The 20947-nt window shown below is 52.3% G+C and overlaps 1 protein-coding gene across 1 annotated transcript; it reads right to left on the bottom strand.

Annotated features, from left to right (window-relative positions):
* Positions 1–4704: 4704 nt before the first annotated feature.
* Positions 4705–18735, bottom strand: Yju2 (YJU2 splicing factor homolog). Its single transcript, XM_020165842.2, has 8 exons — positions 18608–18735; positions 16984–17084; positions 15484–15628; positions 13019–13153; positions 10251–10432; positions 9753–9873; positions 5989–6115; positions 4705–5191 (listed from the first exon to the last, which is right to left on the bottom strand). Exons 1-8 carry the CDS (start codon positions 18629–18631, stop codon positions 5079–5081), a joined length of 948 nt encoding a protein of 315 aa, XP_020021431.1. The 5' UTR covers positions 18632–18735; the 3' UTR covers positions 4705–5078.
* Positions 18736–20947: the final 2212 nt, after the last annotated feature.

Genomic DNA, 20947 nt, shown 5'->3' with positions numbered 1-20947 from the left:
AAGGCTCCCCCGCCTCCCCCCGCTCCCCGCTTCCCTCCCCCGCCGCCGCTTCCCCGCCCCCTCCCCTCCCCTGCGCGCCCCTGGGAGGTGACTGAGACCTTCAGCTGTTGCGGGGAGGGAGCGAGCCCCGGCCGGCTAAGGGAAGGGGGATCGGGGGCGGGAGTCGCTGGGGCCGAGGCCGCGACAGCTGGCCCCTGATCGGAGGACCGAGCCCGGCCGCAGCGAGCGAGGAGCACGGGAGGTGGAAAGTGACCGGGGCTGACATCGCTGGGGAGCGCGAAGTGCCGCAGGGGAGAGGAAGGCGGAGGGAGGTGGAAATCGACAGGAAACGGCGGCTGCCCTTGACCGCGAGAGGGGTGGGATTGACCAGTAAAGGGGGAGAGTGTGGATTGAAAGCATCCCACAGTACTGAGGGATGAAATCGAACCAGTATTTTGCTTGAGACCTTGGGATCGGGGGATGTGGAAATTGTCGCAGGTCACGGGCTCAGATTGACACTGGTGCAGCCAGAGGAAAGTAGGAGACGACCGAGGGGAAGGCATCTCACGTACCCTCCCCCTAAAGGGCTCTTCTTGGTTCCTCTCCTGGGACCAATTGCAAGGTGGGGGAGGGGCTGGGGCAGCTGGCCAGGGTAAAGAGATGCTATGGTGCCTGGCTGGTGGCCGCAGCATCTGTCCCTTTGTGGCTTCTGGGGTAGGGTGGGGGGGATGAGAAGGGGGATAGTATAAGTCAGAGCACTCTCGCTTGCCCTGGCTGTCTTTTGACAGCTGCAGCTGTCTGGGGCCAAGGGATGAGAGAGAGAAGGGGGCTGCTGGCCAATTCGACAGTGAAACATTTTTTTCTTTCCCCATACAGGGGTTTGTTCAGGTCCCCTTAATGAGTGGAGTAAGAGGGAGTGATGAAGAAGCCTGGGGCTCTCCCAGGAAGACAGTCTGGAGGAGAGGGAGCACCAGGCTGAAGTCACAGCTGGCTCTGCACCGCACAGAACAGTGGGGCCAGGAGCAGGGTCTGCAGCTCTGTGTGCCTCAGTTTCCCCAACTGAAAAATAGGACTTCAAATAGGGAAACCTAGAAAGCTCCAGGAAGGCCTGTCAAAAGGGTGCCTCATTTTACAGATAGGAAAACTGAGGCATGGAGAGATCAAGGCCTTTCTCAGAACACCCACAGCTCATTTGTACCTGGACACCATCACATGGTCTGATGTGGGGTGACAGCTGGAGTCTCTTCATTGAATCAACAGATATCTCTCCCCAGTCCACTACTAGCCCTGTTGTCTAAATAGAGACACTGAGGCCTGGAGCCAGTGAGACGAAGACCCTGATGCCTGGAGAGGTCTCTATGCTACCCTTTCTAGCACCAGCTGTGTCCCCCAACATGGACCTGTTGAACTTGGTCATGAAGCCCAAGTCCATTCTCCTCTCTCCTCTCCTCCCCACCCTCTCTGATCAGTGACAAGCAGTGTTCCCCGCCCCCAACCCTGTCCCCCTGGGACACCAGGGAGCACGCCTGGTAATTGTCCTGTTTTCTGTCAGCTGCAAGGCAATTCCCAGCTTGGGGATGAGCGGTTGACAGATCTCATCAAATCCAAGTCCTGTCTCTGTCAGATAAATCCACGGCGTCTGCGGTATAAATATTTGAAAGAGGCTTTCTAATTACAGGCTGTGTCAGGAATAGCAATTAGAGGCCCCCAGGCAGAATCAAACGCCGTTTGACTTCCCTGTGCCTTTGAGCCTGCTTTTCCTGGGGCTGCCCCCTACCTGAGGAGAGGAACGGGTTGGGGGTGGTGGCAAGCAGGCGGGAGATGGGGGACAAGGAAGAGAGTTTGGCCATCTTGCCTAAGCCCAGTGACCTTGAGCTTTGCCTCTGGGACTTTGACTTTCCATCAGGACCAGAGGGATGGAGGGAGGGGTGCCATGCCAGGAGCCTGGCACCAGCTGCATGAGGTTAAAAAGGTAGGATGGTTTGGGGAGTCTCATGGTGGGGAGGCCCCTTCCCCTGGGAGTTGAGAGGCAGCTTGGGGGTGGGGGGAACTCAGGTCCCTACTTGGTCCTGCAGGGCTCAGGCTCCTCTGACCTTGGGGGCATGACAGGGACTGTTCTCACCCGGAAAATGGGAGATTAATAATTACCCCTGGTGAGCAAGCGCTCACTGCCAACTCCTGACTTGGGAGCTCGGTTTTGATAAAGAAATATAATTCACACACACTACAGCTCACTCTTCGTGGTCAAGGCTGGAGCAGGGCTCAGCTCTTGCCTAGCACACGCCTAGCATGTGTGAAGCCCACCTGTACACCTTAGTGTATTTGCAGGCTGGGTAGCCATCACCACTATAGTTCTAGAACATTCTCATCACCCCCCAAAGAAACCCCAGATCCAATTACGTTCATCCACTGTATTCCCTCCCCCGTCCTTGGCCCCATGGATCCTCCTGTTCTGGATGTTTCCTATCAATGGTATCACCCACTGTGGAGCCTTGTGTGTCTGGTTCCCTCATTGAGTACCATGTCCTTGAGGTCCCTCTACCATGTGGCATGAGATTTGGCCTCCTGTTCACGGCTGAGTGATGTTCTATTGTGTGACACAAAATGTTCGATATATTCTTGGGCAGGACAGAACCTCAGGAAAGACCCAGATGGGGGTCCCTGGCTGGAGACTTGCCTCTCTCTCTTCCAGTAAGATCCTGGGCCCCCATGTCTGGAGGGCGGTTGGGAGTTGAGGCACCAGGAGGTGCAGATGTAGGGGTGCCTGGTGAGATGCAGCCCTTTCTTAACACAATCTGATGGGAACTGAGAAGCCCCCAGTCTGATGGAAGAGGTACATACATGCCTTAACAGGCTCCCATTTGGGGTACAGGGGCACACACTGCCCTCGGAGCCCCTAGTCTGATAGAGGAGGCATGCGTCTGACTTTAGGGACTTCATTTTGACGGAGACACAGCTCTCTGCCTTTAGGACCCCCAATCCAATGGAGGGGACCCCCAATCCAATGGAGGACCCCCATCCAATGGAGGGGATCCCCATCCAATGGAGGAGCCATGAGCCTTTCTGTAGAAGTCCCCAGTGTGATGGGAGAGGCTTGATCCTGCTCTTGGAAGGACTCAGTCTGATGGAAGAAACATGTGCCAGCTTTTCTGGACTCACAGTCTGATGGAGGAGACATGGTCTTGACTTCCAGAGTCCTTGTCTGATAGAGGAGACATGGCCCTACCTTCAAGGGCTCCCAGTGTGACAGGGAGGAGAAGCCCAGTCCCTAAAGGCTTCAATCCTGGGGAGGTAGGATGGCACACTAGGGTGACAGATGTGACCTGGGTCCCTAATGCCCCATGAGCCCTTGGCCAGGGAGACCCCTCATGTCAAGCGGGGCAGTAACAGCACGTGCCCAGCGGGCAGCTTGCATCAATGTGGGGTGGGGGTGAGGCAGGCCTGGCACATGGAAGCAGCCTGGGACATGGGTGCCGCCCCTTTCTCCTTTGTGAGCCCAGGCTAGGTAAGGCAGTGGCAGAGCTGGGTCAATCAGGAAGCCCCCATCCCTTTCCCTCTGATGAGCTCAGCAGCCAGACAGCCCCCAGGGAAGCTGATAGAGGAGCTTTCAGATGAGGCCTGACAGCTCGAGGACAGGATGACAGCTGTGGGGCCTGGGGGGCAGCACCGTTGGTGGTGAGGGAGAGGTGGGGGCCTGGGAGGGCACCAGCCACAGGCCCCATCACTGTGCCTACCCCTCTCCTCACTCAGCTCCTAGAACCTCCATGAGGGGGCAGACGGGGCGGGGTGGGGGGTGAGAGCATCAAGTCCCCAGAGAACTGGGAATTACGGGGAAAAATTCCAGGATGGGCGCAGAGTTCCAAGAAGCGGACTGGGGAGTGGGGCTAGACTCTCAGGGACTCCATGACTTCTGTCTACTGGTGCTCACAGCCCTCGTTGGCTCAAGGTGGGGCAGCTGGGCCTTGCTCATAGTGAAGGGATGTCACATGCACTGTTCTCTTTTGCTTTAGGGATCAAGCTTTGGCAACACCCTTGTGGGCAAGGAACAGAGGGTGGCCTGGGCCAGGAGCCCAGGAACAACTGAATTCTAAGTGTGGAAGCTGGTCCTCCCGTGGGGCCTTCAGATGAGGCACCCACCTTTTATTTGTTGTTGTTATTTTTTGCAGTCCTGAGGACAAACCTAGGACCTTCCGCATGAGCACTCGCCACCAACCACACCTCACTCTGCCTCATGCAGGTTCTTCAACTGGAGCCTCCTTCATCCGGAAGTTCTGTCCTGGTCTGTCCTGGGAAGAAACTTGCCCAGATTCGCGAGCAAACACTCCTGAGGCTTGTCCCAACATTGTGCCTAGCTGCTAGTCAACAGGGGACACAACCAATGCCCCAGGATCAGCTGGAGTGTCCCCAAGGAAAAGCAGATGCAGCCCCCTCCCAGGCTCCAGCTTCCTGTCTCACCTGTGACCCCTCCTCTTGTACCCACATGCACCATGATGTCATCGCTATGTGACATGATGAAAGGGGTCCTTGCCAGAGCCAAGGGGATGCTTGGCCTTGAGTCTCTAAAAGTGAGCTAAGCAACCCTTTTTTCTTCATGAAGGACCAACCTCAGGCATCTTGCTGCAGTAACAGAAAACAGCAGTGCAACTGCTGAACTCTGGCTGAGTGACACAGTGCTGAGTTCTGACGGAGGTGACGAGAATCCTGCTAGCAAGACCTCACTGCAGAGAAGGCAAGGCTGATGGGCAGTGCCCTTTTACTGCTTAGACAGTTTCATAAGGGAGGCGTGGAGGTGACCCAGGAGGGCAGTGCCCCGTCCCCAAAACATGGTCTAGATCTCAGGTCCACTGGAAGACGACAGATGTCATGGCCCTTGACACCCTGCCAGATGGAAAGGACGAGTTGGGCCCTGAGGGGCTGCAGGCTGCTTGCTGGCGGGACAGAGAGAAGCCAAGACCCCTGAGACCACTGCTGGCCTCTGGCCTCACAATGGCACAGTGTGGTTCTGGCTGGTATCAAGGCCACTTGCCTTGACCACCAACTCCTCTGCCTTCCAGTGTGGCTAAACCTGGACCTCTGATGCCCCTTGGCCTGGGTGGGGCTCAGTTGGTGCTGTCACTGTCATCACTATCCCCATAGGCACCGAGCTGGCTCAGGGAGGAGGCAGCAGGCGTCTGGGGCACAGGGTCAGCTGACTTCTTGCTTTCTGAGGCACCTGTGGGGAGACAGAAGGATGAGCTAACTATGGCTCTGGAGGGCTGAGCCTGGGACGAGCGAGGCTGGAGCCGGTGGTCAGCCATTTCTGCTCATTTGTGAGGCCCAGAGTGGAGGGTGTGCAAACAACCTGGCCTGTCTGGGGGGCGCCTGGTGGACACCATGGTATCCAGTCACCCACCCTGGAACTGGCGTGTGGACACTCCACCCAGACAGAAGACGGAGACAGTCAAGCCATGAGCCAGAGTGACTGTGCTGTACAGAGCAGGTTCTACCACCTTCCCTGCTTGTGTGGCCTTGGTCAAGTGGCCACCCCCTGAGCCTCCATCTCCTCCTCTGACACATGCAGCCCTCAGAACAAATGGCTCATTGTACCAAAGGGTCACAGGCGCCAGCTCCTGTGGGAGCTCAGCGTTTGGCCGAAACCAGCTATGACTCTGCCAACTGGGTCCCATTATCACCCCAACTTTACAGGACAAGACACTGAGGGTGGGCTGACAAAGCCGGTGTACCAGCACCACGGCTCTGAGACGGAGCTGCCCAGGACTGTCCTGGGAGGTGGGGACCCCGTCCCTAGACGTGGGAGGGTAGCGGTGGCCTGGCATGGGATGTGTTCTTTCGGTATGCTTCTGTGGGCCTTGGGCGTTGAAACACTTGATCCTTTTTTAATGAAAAGACGAGCCTCAGCCCTTCTCAGCTGAGAAAACTTTCCAGTAACTGGCTCTGGGGTCACCTCACCCCATCCACCTCAGGAAGCTTCTAGAACAGACTGGAACACTCTCCTACCCCCACACTTACCTGGGTTGCGTGCCTGGCCCTGCCCTGTGGCACCATTCGCTTGTGTCTTTGTCTTCTTCACCACGACCAAACCCGCCAACTGGGTCCTGCCGCCCATGCCTTCTGCCTTCCTCTTGGTCTTTGGGGCCTGTGGGATGAAGAGGGGACCTATGCAGGTAATCTGGCCCAGGTCTGGCCCCTTCTCTGACCTCCCTGATCACAGCCTCCTCCCTGCTGAGCCGGCTAGGGTCTTTACCATCCCCACCACACCCTGACGCGCTCACCAGGTCTCTCCCCTGCTCTAAATTCTTCTATGGCGCCCCACTGCCCTAGGGCTGCTGCTCAAGGTCTACCCTATTCTGCATTTCACACACCTTGCACTTGCATTTCCCAAGTCCCATGTGGCTTATCTGCATCTCTTCACCCCTGCCATGCCCTTCCCCTGGAAAGTCCCCCTTTTCTTGTATTCACTTGGTGAACTCCTTCTCAACTCTCAATACCCAACTCAAGGATCTCCTCTGTGAAGCTCAAATGAGTGCCACATATCTGTGACCACAGTCCCTGTACCTGCTATTAAGTGCCTCCCAACTATGCTGTGAGTCCCTGTTTCAGTACTGCAAACAGTTTTCAGCATACAGTAGGTGCTCAATCAATGTGCTTGAGAGGGAGCGAAAAGGGAGGCAGCAGCCTTGAGGAAGGGTGAGAGTCAGTGGAATAGGCCTCAGCTCACCAACAGCTCTTCTACCACACCAGGAGGGATCCTTGATCAATTTTGTTTTGGTGCTACTCAGGGCCTCATGCTTGCCAGGCGAGTGCTCTACCACTTGAGCCACTCCACCAGCCCATTTTTTGTGGTGTGTTTTTTTTGAGATAGGATCTTACAAACTATTTGCCCAGGCTGACTTCGAACCATGATCCTCCTGATCTCTGCCTCCTGAGTAGCTAGGATTACAGGTGTGAGATACTGGCACCCACCCCACTTATGTTTAAATCAAGGAGCTGGGGACCGCTGGGCTATGGGGGGCCCTGAGAGAAGCAGAGCTGGTGATGCAGCAAGATGAGGAACCCTCAGGATCACAGCCATCTGGAGAAGACAGAAGTCCACCATGTGGTGGCAGCACTTCTAGTAAGGTGGTTGGGAAGGTGACACTAAAGAAGAGGTTGAGCCCATCTCAAAATGCTGTGGGAAGGCACTCCAGGGGGAGGGAGCAGTAGGACAAAGGTCCCATGCGTCTAGGGGCAACAGCCCAGCAAGAACAGGAGGCAGGGAGGGGGCAGAGGCTGTGGTAGCCACACTGCAGAGCATGGCACAGGACAAGGATTCAGGATGCCCAGGGCAGTTGGTTGAGCTGGGAGAGGTCATGGGCTGGCGACAAAGGTTAAAGCTTTGCATTTGCGCAGTGCTGGGGATGGAGCCCAGGGCTATGGGACACAAGACAAGCCCATGCCACTGAGCTGCCCCCCAGCCCTCCCTGTATAGAGCCTTTTACCCAGCACCATCTGCTGGGTAATTAACCGTGGGTTCTGACCATTCCAGACACCATACAGTGCCCTTGGCAAGCCCAGGACAGGGGTGTCACATTTGTGACCAGACCTGTTTCTGCTTGCTGCACTTCACAAACCTCAATTAAAGAAGTGTGGGGATGAAGAGAGACACACAAAACTTTCTGTAACAGTGATGCTCAGGACTGACAGCCTGCTGTGCAGAGACAACACCTCATATTGGATCAGGAGGAGGTAAGAGCCAGAGAGACAGGGAAGTAAACCTTCAAGGGCACATGGCTTGGGAGACAGCTCAATCTCCTGTTCCACCTGAAAAAATAAAGGGAACTGGACACAATAAATGCCGGAAAGATGGAGAATTAAGCATGAGATAGAGCCTTAAAGAAAATGTCCTTAAAAAAGAAAGTCTTATATGAATAATAAAAGAAAAATGAAAAAAAAAAAAAAAAAAAAAAAAAAAGAAAGTCTTGCCAGGTGTGGTAACACATGCCTGTAATCCTAGCTACCAGGAAAGCAGAGATCAGGAACTGTGGTTTGAGACCCCATTTCAACAGATAAAGCTGCGCTCGGTGGTATGTGTCTGTCATCTCAGCTGTGCAGGGAAGCATAAATAGAAGGTTCGTGGTCCACGGCAGCCAGGACATAATCGTGAGACCCTTTCCAAAAAATAACTAAAGCAAAAAGAAAAAGAAGTCTCAAGGCACACTCGGAGGCCGAGGCAGGAGGACTGATAGTTAAAGGCTAGCCTGGGCTATAGGGGAAGGAAGGAAGAGTGGGAAGGAGGAGCAAAGCAAGCAAGTCATGGTTCTGTATCAGAAGATCAATGGGAGAAGAGTACATGATATTTAGTGGCCATCACCACTAAAGACTACATTTCCTAGCCTCCTTTGCAGCAGGACATGGTCAGGTTATGTACTGGCCAATGGGATGTGAGCAGAAGGACTGGCTCGAGCAGGTGTGTGGGAAGTGATACAAACGCCAGGTGTCTTCCTCCCCAAGGGTGCACTGAAATGCCACCCACGTGGGTGGCCAGGAGACCACTGGACAATGAGACAGCAGAGCCTGGGCATGCCGTGTGGCTGCCTGTCCCGCTCTGGATCACTCTGGACAGCTGTGGCTGGAGAGGGAAGCAGATTTCTATTCGGTTGAAACTATAGTTACTTTGGGTCTCGTCAAGCAGCTGGACCTGGACTTGGTCATCCAGTGCCATCCCTCTGCCCTCCTTTACAGTCAGGAGCATGGCCAGGCCCAGGCCATAACCCACTGTGTTCCTGTTGTCCTTGCAGCTAGGCCAGCTGCATGACCATGTTCTGGCCAACGGGGTGTGAGAGGAGCTAAAGTAACCACTGAGTCCACACAAGTGTCCCCTCACCCTTCACCATCCAGAGCTGTGACACAGAGCAGGGATCAATGCGCCTGGAGCCGAGATCCTTGAATGACTTTGTAGAGCAGAGATGTGTGGAAGTCCTGGACTGTGACCTAGCGTTATCAGGTGACTGAGAAACAAACTTCTTTTTTTCTTTCTTTTTTGGTGGGACTGGGGTTTGAACTCAGGACTTCAAACTTGCAAAGCAGGTGCATTACCACTTGAGCCACACCTCCAGTCCATTTTGCTCTGGTTATTTTGGAAATGGGGTCTCGAGCTATTTGCCCAGGCTGGCCTCGAACCTCCACCCTCCTTATCTCAGCCTCCTAAGTAGCCAGGATTACAGGTGTGAGCCACCTGTGTCCAGCTCCACTACATTCTTTATATCCCTTGGCTTCCACAATTTCCATGGGAAATGGGAAAGCACAGACTGTGAGCCTGCCACCTGGTTTGGTGAATAAAGTGTTTGTTTGGCAGCACTGGGGTTTGAACTGAAGGCCTCGCACTTGCTAGGCAGGCACTCTGCCACTTGAGCCACTCCAACAATAAACCCTGTAAATAAATACAGATCAACAGACACATAGATGGATAGATGGATAGATAGAGGGATAGAAGATAAATCAATCGATAGATCAATAGATAGACTTATTGGCATTACTGGGATCAATAGATGGATAGATAGACTTATTGGCGTTACTGGGGTTTGAACTTGGAGCCTCACACTTGTTAGGCAGGCACTCTACCAATTGAGCCCCATGAATAAAGTTTTATTGACACACAACCAAGCCCACTCTTTCACACAGGATCTAAGAGCAGAATGGAGCAACTGAGATGCAGATTGGCCTCCTAGGAACAAGCCAAGCCACCCCTGGCTTCTCTTATCCTGTGGGCATGAGCATGAGGGGTCCCTGCTCACCTCATCCAGGATGGCAGTAGGGTTGGGCCTGATGGCCGGCCGGGGTGGGGCAGGAGCAGCCTCATCCTCTGAGTCTGAGTCCTCCAGCAGCCGGCCTCTCCGAGCTTCCTCCAGCAAGGCCCTGGGGGGACAGAACGAGAGGGATGACAACCGGTTCTGCAGGAACCCAGAGCCCAGGACCCTCTTTTAAGGAAACCCTGCCCAGCTCCGAGAGCTGGGGTGCTGCTCAGCAGTAAGCACTTGCTTAGTGTATGCAACACCCTAAGTTTCATTCCCAGCAACACAAACACAAGATAAAACCCACAGCTACAAGGACATCACGTGCTGAGTCCTGGGGTGCCTGGGGGTATCACAGCACTGGAGTGGTTGTGGGGCTATGAGAGAAAATAGGACAGGCAGGGGACTCAGTGCAGTTTCCCTGAGGAGGTGACACTATAGGGAGCCGTGGGAGAATGCCGAAGGGCCTTCAGGGTGGCCCTGAAGCCCTCAATGACTCACGCGGTCTCCCGCTCATCCTCCTCCTGCTGCTGCCGCTGGCGCTCCTCTTCGGATAGCCGGTGCTGTCTCAGCATGGCCTCAAAGTCCACATGTGCCTGCCGCTGGTTCAGGTCCTTCAGCTCCTGTAGGTTCTCCAGCACCTCCATCTCTAGCTTTGAATCCTTTGTACGGTTCTCCAGCACCTGCGACAAGGAGCAAGCTGGCATCATGGGCCTCTGCCCGGCCTCAGTCTTTCCTGCCTAGGACCCTCCATCCTGCCCAGGGACTTCCAGCCCAGGCCCCATTGCTGTGCCCATTCCCCGGGTGGGAACACTGAACATTCCCTTCCCCTCTGGGAAAGGAGGCTACCTCTGAAGGCTGCGTAGCTGGTCAGTGGTGACACTGGGATTTGAACCCACAGGCAGAGGAGTGTGGAAAGTCTGGCCCTAGAGTCAGGAAGCCTGGATTTCCAGGCTGCTCTATCATTAAGTAGAAATAATGGTGAGTAATTTAAAAAGCAACCTGGGCCCCTGCTATTTGACAGGTCCCAGGCTACAATGACCCCAAACCATCACATTTAACCTCCCAACAACTGAAAAGGAAACTGAGACTCAGGGAAGGCAAGATCAGCTGTCCCTGGTCTCAGAGAGGTGGTCATGCAGCCAGCCAGACCTGGGTTAGAGGCTGCCTTGATTCTTCCTGACCGTGTGGCCTTGCTGTCTTTGCCCTCTAGAAAGTGGCCACCATGGTGGTTTTAAGATTGTCCATAGATTCTTTGACACTCCTCCTGTGAAAGGCGGAGCCTTGAGCTGGTGGTGGTTACTCATTTGTGATAGAATAGGATGGAAATGACATCATTTCTGACAGGAGGTCATAAGAGTCACATGACTTTCTTTGTTCTCCCATGAGAGTAGAGATGGCTTTGAGGAGGCAGTCACCATGCTCCTGCCAGGTGAGAGGCTGAGGCCTCTGCCCACAGCCATGCGGGAACTGCTGGGAAGCTGCCCCTCCAGCCTCACCCAAGCCTTCACATGAGACAGCCCCAGCTAGCAGCTTGACCAGGACTTCACAAGAGATGGAGAGCCAGATCCCCAACCAAGCCACCTGGGATTCTGGATTCCCAGAAACTGTGGGAAGTAACAAGCGTTTGCTGCTGGAAGTTGTGACATTTGGGGGTAGCTTGTTACACAGCACTAACACATGGGGATGGGTGGGAGACAATTTTTCCAGGGCCTTACACATCCTCAGCAAGTGCTCACCACTGAGTTGTATGCCCAGTTCAAAGAGTTTCTTTGCAGGAATAACTGTAGTCATATGCACATTCACAGGGCTTGCTGGGGCATGGCTCAGGTGGTAGAATGCCTGCCTAACAAGTGCTAGACCCTAAACTCAAATCCAGTACCATCAAGAAAAATAAAAGGAATTTAACAGAGTTCTAGATGGTTTCCGTGTATGGACGCACTTGTTCTCACTCTGTCTTAGGAGAGCAGAGTTATCAACCCCACTTTACAGATGGGGACACTGAGGCCCAGAGAGACCAAGTGGCTTCCCAAGGTCAGAGAGCCCAGAGGTGCTCACAGGGGCTTTTTCTCGTTTCTGGTCTGCAGAGCCATGGCTGCTTCTTGGAAACAGAGTGGCCGTCTTCAGGAAACCCCTTCCTCTGAAGAGCAACCTCCCCCCTCACCCCCGCTCCCCTTTTCCCTGCTGTAACTACTTGCCGCAAACTCAGCACACTAAACCAGTTCGAGGCCTTGAGGCTTTGTTGTGTATGTGTGTCGGGGGGGTCTGGCTGGGCTTTCAGGCCAGGTCCACCCAGGGCTTAGGTTCTTGTCTGATCATTCAGGTGGTTGGCAGAATTCAGGTCTCCAAGGTTGAAGGCCTCAAGTCCCCATTTTGTCTTGGGTGCTAAGTGGGGGACACTTGACTGTTAGAGCTGCCTTGTGATTTCCTCCCTAATTTCCCCCCTTCAAGCTTCTGTGTCTGACTCTAGATGTGACTACATAGCACAGGTGATAAGGAGGCAAGCTGAGACTCTCCCTGGGTAAGGCCAGCTGTGCCACAATTGTCAATGACAGAAGCGAGTCAAGGACGGGGGCATCCTCACCACCATGCTGGGCGTGGGGATCAGGAGAGAGGCCTCACAGGGCATTTTAGAAGATTTTCATTGTTTGGTGAGACTTGGATTTGAACTCAAGACTTCACACTTGCAAGGCAGGCTCGCTACCATTTGAGCCACACCTCCAATCCATTTTGCTGTGGTTATTTATTTATTTATTTATTTTTGTGGTACTGAGATTTGAACTCAGGGCCTCCACCTTGAGTCACTCCACCAGCCCTTTTTTCTGATGGGATTTTTCTAGATAGGGTCTCATGAACTATTTGCCCAGGCTGACCTCGAACCAAGATCCTCCTGATCTCTGCCTCCTGAGTAGCTAGGATTAGATGTGAGCCACCAGAGCCTGGCTGCTCTGGTTATTTTGGATATTCGGTTTCATTTTTGCAGGCTGGCCTTGAACCTTGATCTTCCCAATCTCAGCCTCCCAAGTAGCTGGGATTACAAGTATGAGCCACCAGTGCCCAGGTTTATGCTTGTTTGTTTGAGACAGAGTCTCACTGTGCAGCTCAAACTAGTCTTGAACTCACTATCCTCCCGAATCTGCCTCCTCAGTGGCTTAGATGCCTGGCTGCATCTTAAAACTTTTTCCACTGTGCTGCCCACCTCATCACCCGGCCTGGGGATCTGCAGTGGCAGTACCAGCACAAGGACGCCCTCCCGGCACGCAGCTCACCTTCATGGGGTTGTTCAGCTCCTCATCCTCTCTCTCCTTCTGCACGCGCTTCTCCTCCTCCTCTAGGAGCTTCTCTGCCTGGAAGTTGCGCGTGGCGCCGTGCTCCATGGTATAGTCTGTGTTTTCTGGGTCTGTCTGGGAGGAGGGAAGACAGATGTCAGCTTCTGCATCCCTGGGCACTGGACATGGCTACCAGGAGCCTGGACCCCTTTTCACAATTTTTCTTTCCTTCTGCCATCTTTTCTTCTTCTTGTCTCACTTGCTTTGGCAGGTATGGGTCTTTCTTTCTAACACCCACCATCCCCTCTAAAGAAACTCCCAAGCACGGGCTTTAAGTCCCCTTCACCTGCCCCCTCCACTGTCCACCTCCACTCCACACCCTTGATGTGTTTACAAATTGAAGTCTTGAGGTCTTTGTAGTCCTTGTGCTTTCTGCCTCCTTTGTGTGTGTGCACTTTTAACTTTTTTTTTGTTTATAAATTACATATGGAAAGCATGAACACAACTTACTTCCATGGGGGTCTTTTTTTTTTTTTTTTTGTGGCACTAGGGTTTGAACTCAGGGCCTCACGATGCTTGCTAGGCAGGTGCTCTTACCACTTGAGCCACTCCACCAGCCCTTTTTTAATTGGGTATTTTCGAGATAGGGTCTCACGAACTGCTTCCCAGGCTGGCTTGGAACTGCAATCCTCCTGATCTCTGCCTCCTGAGTAGCTGCTAGGATTACAGAAGTGAGCCACCGGCGCCTGCCTAATGGGTGTTCCTGAAAGACAGAGGCTACGCAGTCTCCTGGATCAGAAAATGACATTAGCGTAAACAATGACGTCTACTCCTGAGATGGCTGGACTTGGTGAAGGCTAACATTCGTATGTCTTGTTGAGACATAGGCTCTGTGATTCTGGAAGATGCTAATGTCAAGAGAGCAGGGGAGGGGTGGATGGGAATGGTCTCGGCCAGCCATCTTCTTAACTTTTCTGTTAACTCCATATGTATTCTGACGGGGCACCGGTGGTTCATGCCTGTAATCCCAGCTACTCAGAAGGCAGAGATCAGGAGGATCATGATTTGAAGCCAGCTCAGGCAAATAGTTCAACAGACCCTATCTCAAAAAAAACCCATCACAGCAAAAGGGCTGGTGTAGTAGCTCCAGCACCTCAAAAAAACAGAAGAGACAGAGAAAGAGTGACGTATGCATGTGTGTGTGCATGCGTGAGTGTGTAGTTCAGGAGCGTTGGCTCCTTTGCATGGAGCTGCCGGGTGGGTAGGAGCAGTTACTGCAGTAATGTCTGAACTGTGTTCTTACTCCAGCACATGTGTGCAAAAGCAGATGCAAACCTAGTTACTGACTCATGACAGAGAGCAAGGCCCAGTAATTTACCAGAGGGCCTCAAGTCTTTTACAAATACATGTGTGCTCATTAATGTGCAAATATATACAGACTTTTCTGGAGACAACCCAAGCATCTCTAGATGGACGAATGCAGCATGCATCCAATGGAGTACTATTCAGCTGCAAAAAATGGAGCACAATGCATGCTACACATGGATGAACCCGGAACACACGGTGCTCAGTGAAAAGCAGACACACAAGCACACAGCGTGTGACTCCACTGACAGAAACGTCCAGGACAGGAGGATCCAGAGGCAGGAAGTGGACTCGTGAGGGCCAGGGGCTGGGGAGGGGACAGATGACTGCTTGTGGGACAGGGCTTCCTTCTGGGATTACAGGACTGTTCTAAAACTAGACAGTGGTGGCGGCTGCACAATGTGAATATATGGCACACCTTGAAAGTGGGACTTTTATGGTATGTGAATTGTATTTCAACAGAGCTGTTATTTAAAAAGTACATAATTAAAATATGTAACTTAAAAATGTACTTTTCACTTATTTAATCAGATCATATTTTATTATTTTTGTTTTTTTTTTTTTTTTGGAGACAGGGTCTCATTATGTAGCCCAGGCTGGCCTTGAATTCATGGTATTCCTGCCTGGAAAGGAAGTGCTGGGATTACAGGTGTGCGCCATCACACCTAGCAATCAAATCTGATTTTTTAGTGAAAGAAAAAACATTTACAGCAAAAATAAAAAATACTCAAGCATTGCAGAAGTGGAGGAGAAAGGTAAGTCTTATGTTCTCCTTTTCCCTTCCCACATCATTAAGATAACAATCAAAGAGAAAGACATGGGCTGGGGGTACAATGCAGGGGTAAATGCTTGTCTAGTGTGTGCAAGGCTCTGGGGTCCACTCCCAGCACTGCCAAAGGAAATTTAAAAAAAAGATTTTAAATTTTCACTGGCTGTGTAACATGTCGCTGAGTATCCAGTCCCTATTAGAGCACACCTGCCTGGCTGCCAGCCTTTTGCACTTGTATGCAACACTGCTGCAAACATCTCCCCCAGACCTCCCTTGGAGGAAGAGGACTGGCACAGGATCCAGTGAGAGGAGCTGGAGGAGGGAGCCCTACCTTGAAGGTGATCTCGGCCAGGCAGCGCGTGCACTTGATGTAGAAGCGGAAGATGGGCAGGCCCAGGTACACCTCGTTCTGCACCGTCTCCTTGCGGGCATTGAACTTCTTCCCCTTGTAAATGTACTCCCCGCAGGTCTTACACCTGGGGAGACAGCAGCGCCATGTGTGCAGGCTTGCTACTGTGCACCCACGGGGCACGATGGAGCCATACAAGGCAGGCTGGAGAGCCCCACCCCCAGAACCTGTATGGCAGGCTCCTCTTCTTGTTGCCTGCCTTGCCAGGTCTCCACCCTAGCCTCACCATCTCAGGAAGGAGCGAGACTAGGGAGGACTGTGTGCCCAGCCCTCCCAGACACAAGCTGGAGTCACAGGGCATCCAAGAAGAGACTCAGGGAAGGCTGGCCTCCTGCTACCCTGGCTGCCTCCTCCCTCCTGCTCAGGCCCCGTGATCCCTGCTATTCCTCCAAAGGCCTTCAGCTTGGTGTTGCATCAGAGCCCTTGCTCTGCCATCTCCACAGCATAAGACCCCTTCCTCCTCCTCACGCAGCTCCCCTGGCATTTTTTTCTCACATTGCCCTGCCCACCTTCTCTACCTCCAACAGTCATTCTCTCCTGTCCCACAAACCCAGTATTTCTTTTTCCCACCCCCAACTGTGGGCGCCATGAGGCCGAGGACTTTGTCCTGGGAGCCCAATGTAGATCCTGGCAGCCAGCTACTAACAAATGACAGTTGAGGGAGTGAATGAACAAATGAAGGGGAGAGAGAAGATAAACAGGTCAGCGACACACAGGACATTCTGAATCTGACAGTCCCAAAGGTGGCTTTGATTGAGGGTTGTGTGAGATTTTAGATATACTGAAGTGTAAACTGTTATGGGATTCAGAACTGGTTAAACACAGTAGTGTCCAAAGGCCACCAAGGTGAAGGTTGGGGTCCTCTGAGGGGAAGGACGGAGGCTTTTCTGAGGATGAGATCTGATCTGGGATGTAACAAGTGGAGAGGAGATGGCCACGTGGGTGTTCTCAGAGAGGCTACAGCAAGTGCAAAGGGCCTGAGGCAGGAACAGCTTGACCCTGGAGGAGATGAAGAGAGCATGCTGGGCCTCAGTTCTCTGTTCACTGATTACTGATTGAGACCCTGAGTTGGCACGGGCTGGGGACTATAAGAGGTCAGGGCATTTAATCTTTTCTCTTATTTACTTTCTTTTTGGTGGTACTGGGGTCTGAACTCATGGCCTGGGGGCTTCCAGGCAGGTGCTCTACCACATCATCCACATCTCCAGAACTCCAGCCCCTAATCTTTTTTTTTTTTTTCCTCTTATTGTTTTCCAGAACTTAGCACTAGCTAGGAAAGCACTCTACCACTTTAGCCCTGGGGAGTTTAAACTCGAAAGTGAAAAAAACGAGGCTTGGAGTGGTCTTTGACTCAATGTCTGAGCCAGGATGGGATGAAACACGTGTCTGGGACGTGCCTGCCTTGACTCAGGGGACACTCACCTCATGTTGAAGGGCGCCATGAGCCGCACCACGTATTGCCGATCCTTAGGCAGCTTGAGTTTGGGGATCTTTGACGGGTCAAAGTCCGGCGGGTAGTATTTCTGCAGGGAGGAAGGGGGTGTCAGGGGTGGTTTTTTCTGATGCAGAGGCAGGCAGGCCATGGGCGCAGGGAAGAGGGATCTGGAAGCTGTGATGGGGGACCCAGGAGCACCCTAGTTCCATGATTGGCAGGGAGGATTCCCAGAACCCGGCTACACCTATCACCACTGCCATGGTATATTCCAAGCACAATTAGCCAGGGGACAAGGCCCAGGGGTAACATACAAGCTTCCAGAATCTTCTCCCGGCAGAGTAACAGGATGCTCAGAACTCCTTCAAACAGTTGGAACAAGTGGCAGGAAATGCTGTCCTCCATGAAGCTTCTAGAGACCCCAAACCTTTTTTTTTTTGGTGGTATTGGGGTTTGAACTCAAGGCTTCCTGCTTGCTAGGCAGGTACTCTACCACTTAAGCCACTCTGCCAGCCCCTGAGCTCCCAGGCTTTTTTGGGGGACTCATGACATGGGGGGTCACGTAGTCCCTTATGCTTAATGGGGTGACTCTACAGATTCCTACAAGGAAACCTGGGGTTCAGCATGAACGTTCTCGTTGGCACAAACTACACAGATACAGACAACTGTCTTGACCAGGACAGGACACCGTTCGGAAATTCCAGCTCCCAGACAAGGGCAAAAGCTGGTCAGCACCTTTCTAGGCAGGCTGTCTCAGGTCTGTCCCACACAGGAGCCCAAGGTGTAAAAAAGGGGATGAAGGGGCAGTGAGTGTGAGTTATCAAAAGCACCCCCAGTCAGGTGCACGGCCTGTCATCCCAGCAGTTGGGAGGTGGAGGCAGGAGGTGTGAGTTCAAGGCCAGCCTGGATTACTGACCGAGACTCTGTCTCAAATATCCAAAAACAAAAAAAACCCTCCACCACTAATGGAAAAATCAGAAAATAAGGCGCTGTGTGTTTTGAGCACTTAGTGGGCGCCAGTCAGCACACAGAGCACGCTATCTTCCTTGCGTCAAAGAATCCTAGCAAAGAATCTAGGAGACGGAGATCAAAATGCACCCACTTTACAGAGGAGGAAACTGAGTCCCCCAAGTTTCAGTTACTCAGGATTTAGATCTGGTGACATGACTCTGGGGGAAACTGGTGTGACACAGTGTAGGTCCATGGGCCAAAGGACTCCAGATGCTCCCCTCACAAGTGAGTGGAACCGAGGAACTTTGGAGGGTCTCCCGAAACACTAAGCAAAAACCTAATGCCTCCAAGGAACATGATTGGCTAGAGACGCCAAAGGGCGGGGCCTATGAGACACTCCCTCAAAGGTGATTGGATAATAACCTTCGGGAAACTCAATCGAATGAAGCGAGGTCGTAACGAAACCAAGCTCCGCCCTCCACGGTACTCCCAGCCCGGAAGGGAAGCCTTAGCGAAGGCCCACCCCTCAAGAAAGGTGATTGGGAGGAGTTTGGGAAGCCCCGCCCGGATTTCCAAAAGGAACTCGCAACAAAGAATCCCGCTTCTCCCGGAGCTTCCAGATATCCCGCTCCAGATAGAAATCCATTATGGCCGAACACTTACGTTTAAGACTTTGCGCTCCGACATCTTCGCCTCTTACTCTTCTCTCAAGCTTTGATGAACTGGATAGGTTAGGTCTTTATGGAGACACTCGGCGTTTTAGCGTACTTCCGTTGTCGTCACTTCCTTCGGCCTCTATTACTGGCTACAGCTTACACAGCTTGCCTTTCTTATTGGCTCTGATCCCTGTCTATCAAGCTCTGAGTCTTTCTATCTTCCCTCCGGAGTTGCAACGTCAGTAGCGGGAAATAAGAGTTCCGGGATCCTCTGGATTGGAGAAGTAGTTTTACGGATGCTCTGCGCCCCCTAGAAGTCAGAAGCGACTGGATAAAATTTTGTCATGACTTGGCTGCTGGACCTGACGCTACCTGTTCTTCATTCTTTTTTACAGCAAATATGTATTTAGCGCTACGCTGTGTGCTGTGTTCCTTGGTGCTCACACGGAACTGGAGGTTCCATCTGTCTCGCAGAGGACAGCCACACCCGCGTTATCTTCATCACAGACATAGAATTAAAGATCACGGTCCAAACCCATCCCAAATACACAAGGCTCTCTCATATGTCCTTCCACTGCCCACCTGTGCCTCCCCGCCTCCTCTCCTTTCATCGTTTATTGTTTTTTTGTGGTGGTTGTTTTTGGTGGAACTGGGATTTGAACTCAGGGCTTCATGCTTCCGAAGCAGATGCCACACCCTCCAGCCCCTTTTAGTATGGTTAATTTTGGAGATAGGGTTTGGCGAACTATTTGCCCAGGCTGGCTTCAAACCTCGATCCTCCTGATCTCAGCCTCCCAGGTAGCTAGGATTACAGGTGTGACCTACTGATTCCCATCAAGATTAGTTTTATACCTCGCTCAGTAACTGGGGCTGTAACAGGTATTTAAACTGCTTACGCTAAAAAGTATAGACACCTTACTTGGGCCTACACATCAACTGAAAGCAAGAGAAAAGCTTGGCATCCCAGCCTCCACTTTGGTATCTGTCTTTGTTCTGAGCCATTCACCTTGCAGCCACCTTGGAATGCAGGAAGGGCAGGACCAATCGATGACAGAACAGCAGAGCCTCCTCAAGACCAGCCAACTGCCAGGCAACAGGGACTTGCTTATCTGACCAAATTGCTTCCCTCAAGTGATGACAGGGATAAAAATTCTGGAACCCCTCCCCAAACCAGGACTGAGGTCATGATCAACCAAGCCACACCATGACTGGGACCGATTAACTATGCATACCGCTCATGCCCTGCACTAATTCTTTTTCTATTTAAACCTAGAGTTCATGTCTGCTTACTGTGTCTCTTCCCATGGTGGCCCCATGCAGCGTCCTAAACCTCATTTCTCTGTCTTCACCACTCTTCATTTGGCATGTGGGGAACAATCCCAGTGCAATAGGGTTGCAAGGTGGGACTTTCAGAGGTGACACCCCTCCTGACTTAGTGGAGGGAAAGGCCTTGCCCATGTGATGCAGGAAGAGGTACCCTCCGTCCCTTTTGGACTTCACAGCTTCCAGAACCATGAGCCAAATACATTTCTGTTCATTATCAATTACCTGGTCTGAATCGGTGTTGTGGTACCTATGATCCCAGCACTCAGGAAGCAGAGTTCGAGGCTAGCCAGTGCTACATAACAAAACGCAGTGTCAAATGCATAGGTGATAAATAAATACCCACTCTGATTTTGTTACAACAGCACAAAAGAATAAGACAAGCCCTCAAGAGCTCACTATCTGATGGTAAAATAAACAAAAAGAAACTTTGGCCAGGCACCAGTGGCTCACACCTGTACAGAATCCCAGCTACTCAGGAGGCAGAGCTCAGGATTGAGGTTCAAGTCAGCCCAGCTAAATGGTTCATGAGACCCTATCTAGAAAATGCTCCCCCCCAAAAAAAGGACTGGTGGAGTGACTTAAAGTGTAGCCCTGAGTTCAAGCCCCAGTACTGTTAAAAAAAAAAAAAGGAACTTTGTAGGCTGGGGTAAGGGGAAGTGTGTGAACAGGAATGGGAAGGAACTATTTTTTTTATTTTTTGCAGTACTGGGACTTGAACTCAAGGCCTCCCATTTACTAGCCAGGTGTTCTACTACTTGAGCCATGCCCGTGGCCCATGCGAGGGACTGCTCTAGAAGTGGATGGCTTTACCATGGTTGTTGTAACAGTGACTATGAACTCAGTGTATAAAAATGAATTATAGTTCTGTAGGTCAGAACTCAAAAATTGAAGAGCAGTTGGACACTGGTGTGCAGAAGGAGCTCATGAGTCCCAGAGTTCAAGGCTAGCCTAGGCAGCCTGCTTTATCCTGGAGGCTCCAGGAGGGAATCTGTTTCCTTGACTTTTCCAGCATCGAGCGGCC

The sequence above is a fragment of the Castor canadensis genome, chromosome 14 (genome assembly GCF_047511655.1).
Source record: "Castor canadensis chromosome 14, mCasCan1.hap1v2, whole genome shotgun sequence".
Taxonomy (NCBI): domain Eukaryota; kingdom Metazoa; phylum Chordata; class Mammalia; order Rodentia; family Castoridae; genus Castor; species Castor canadensis.
The sequence above is the reverse complement of the archived record's forward strand: the minus strand, read 5'-3'. Positions and strand labels throughout refer to the sequence as shown.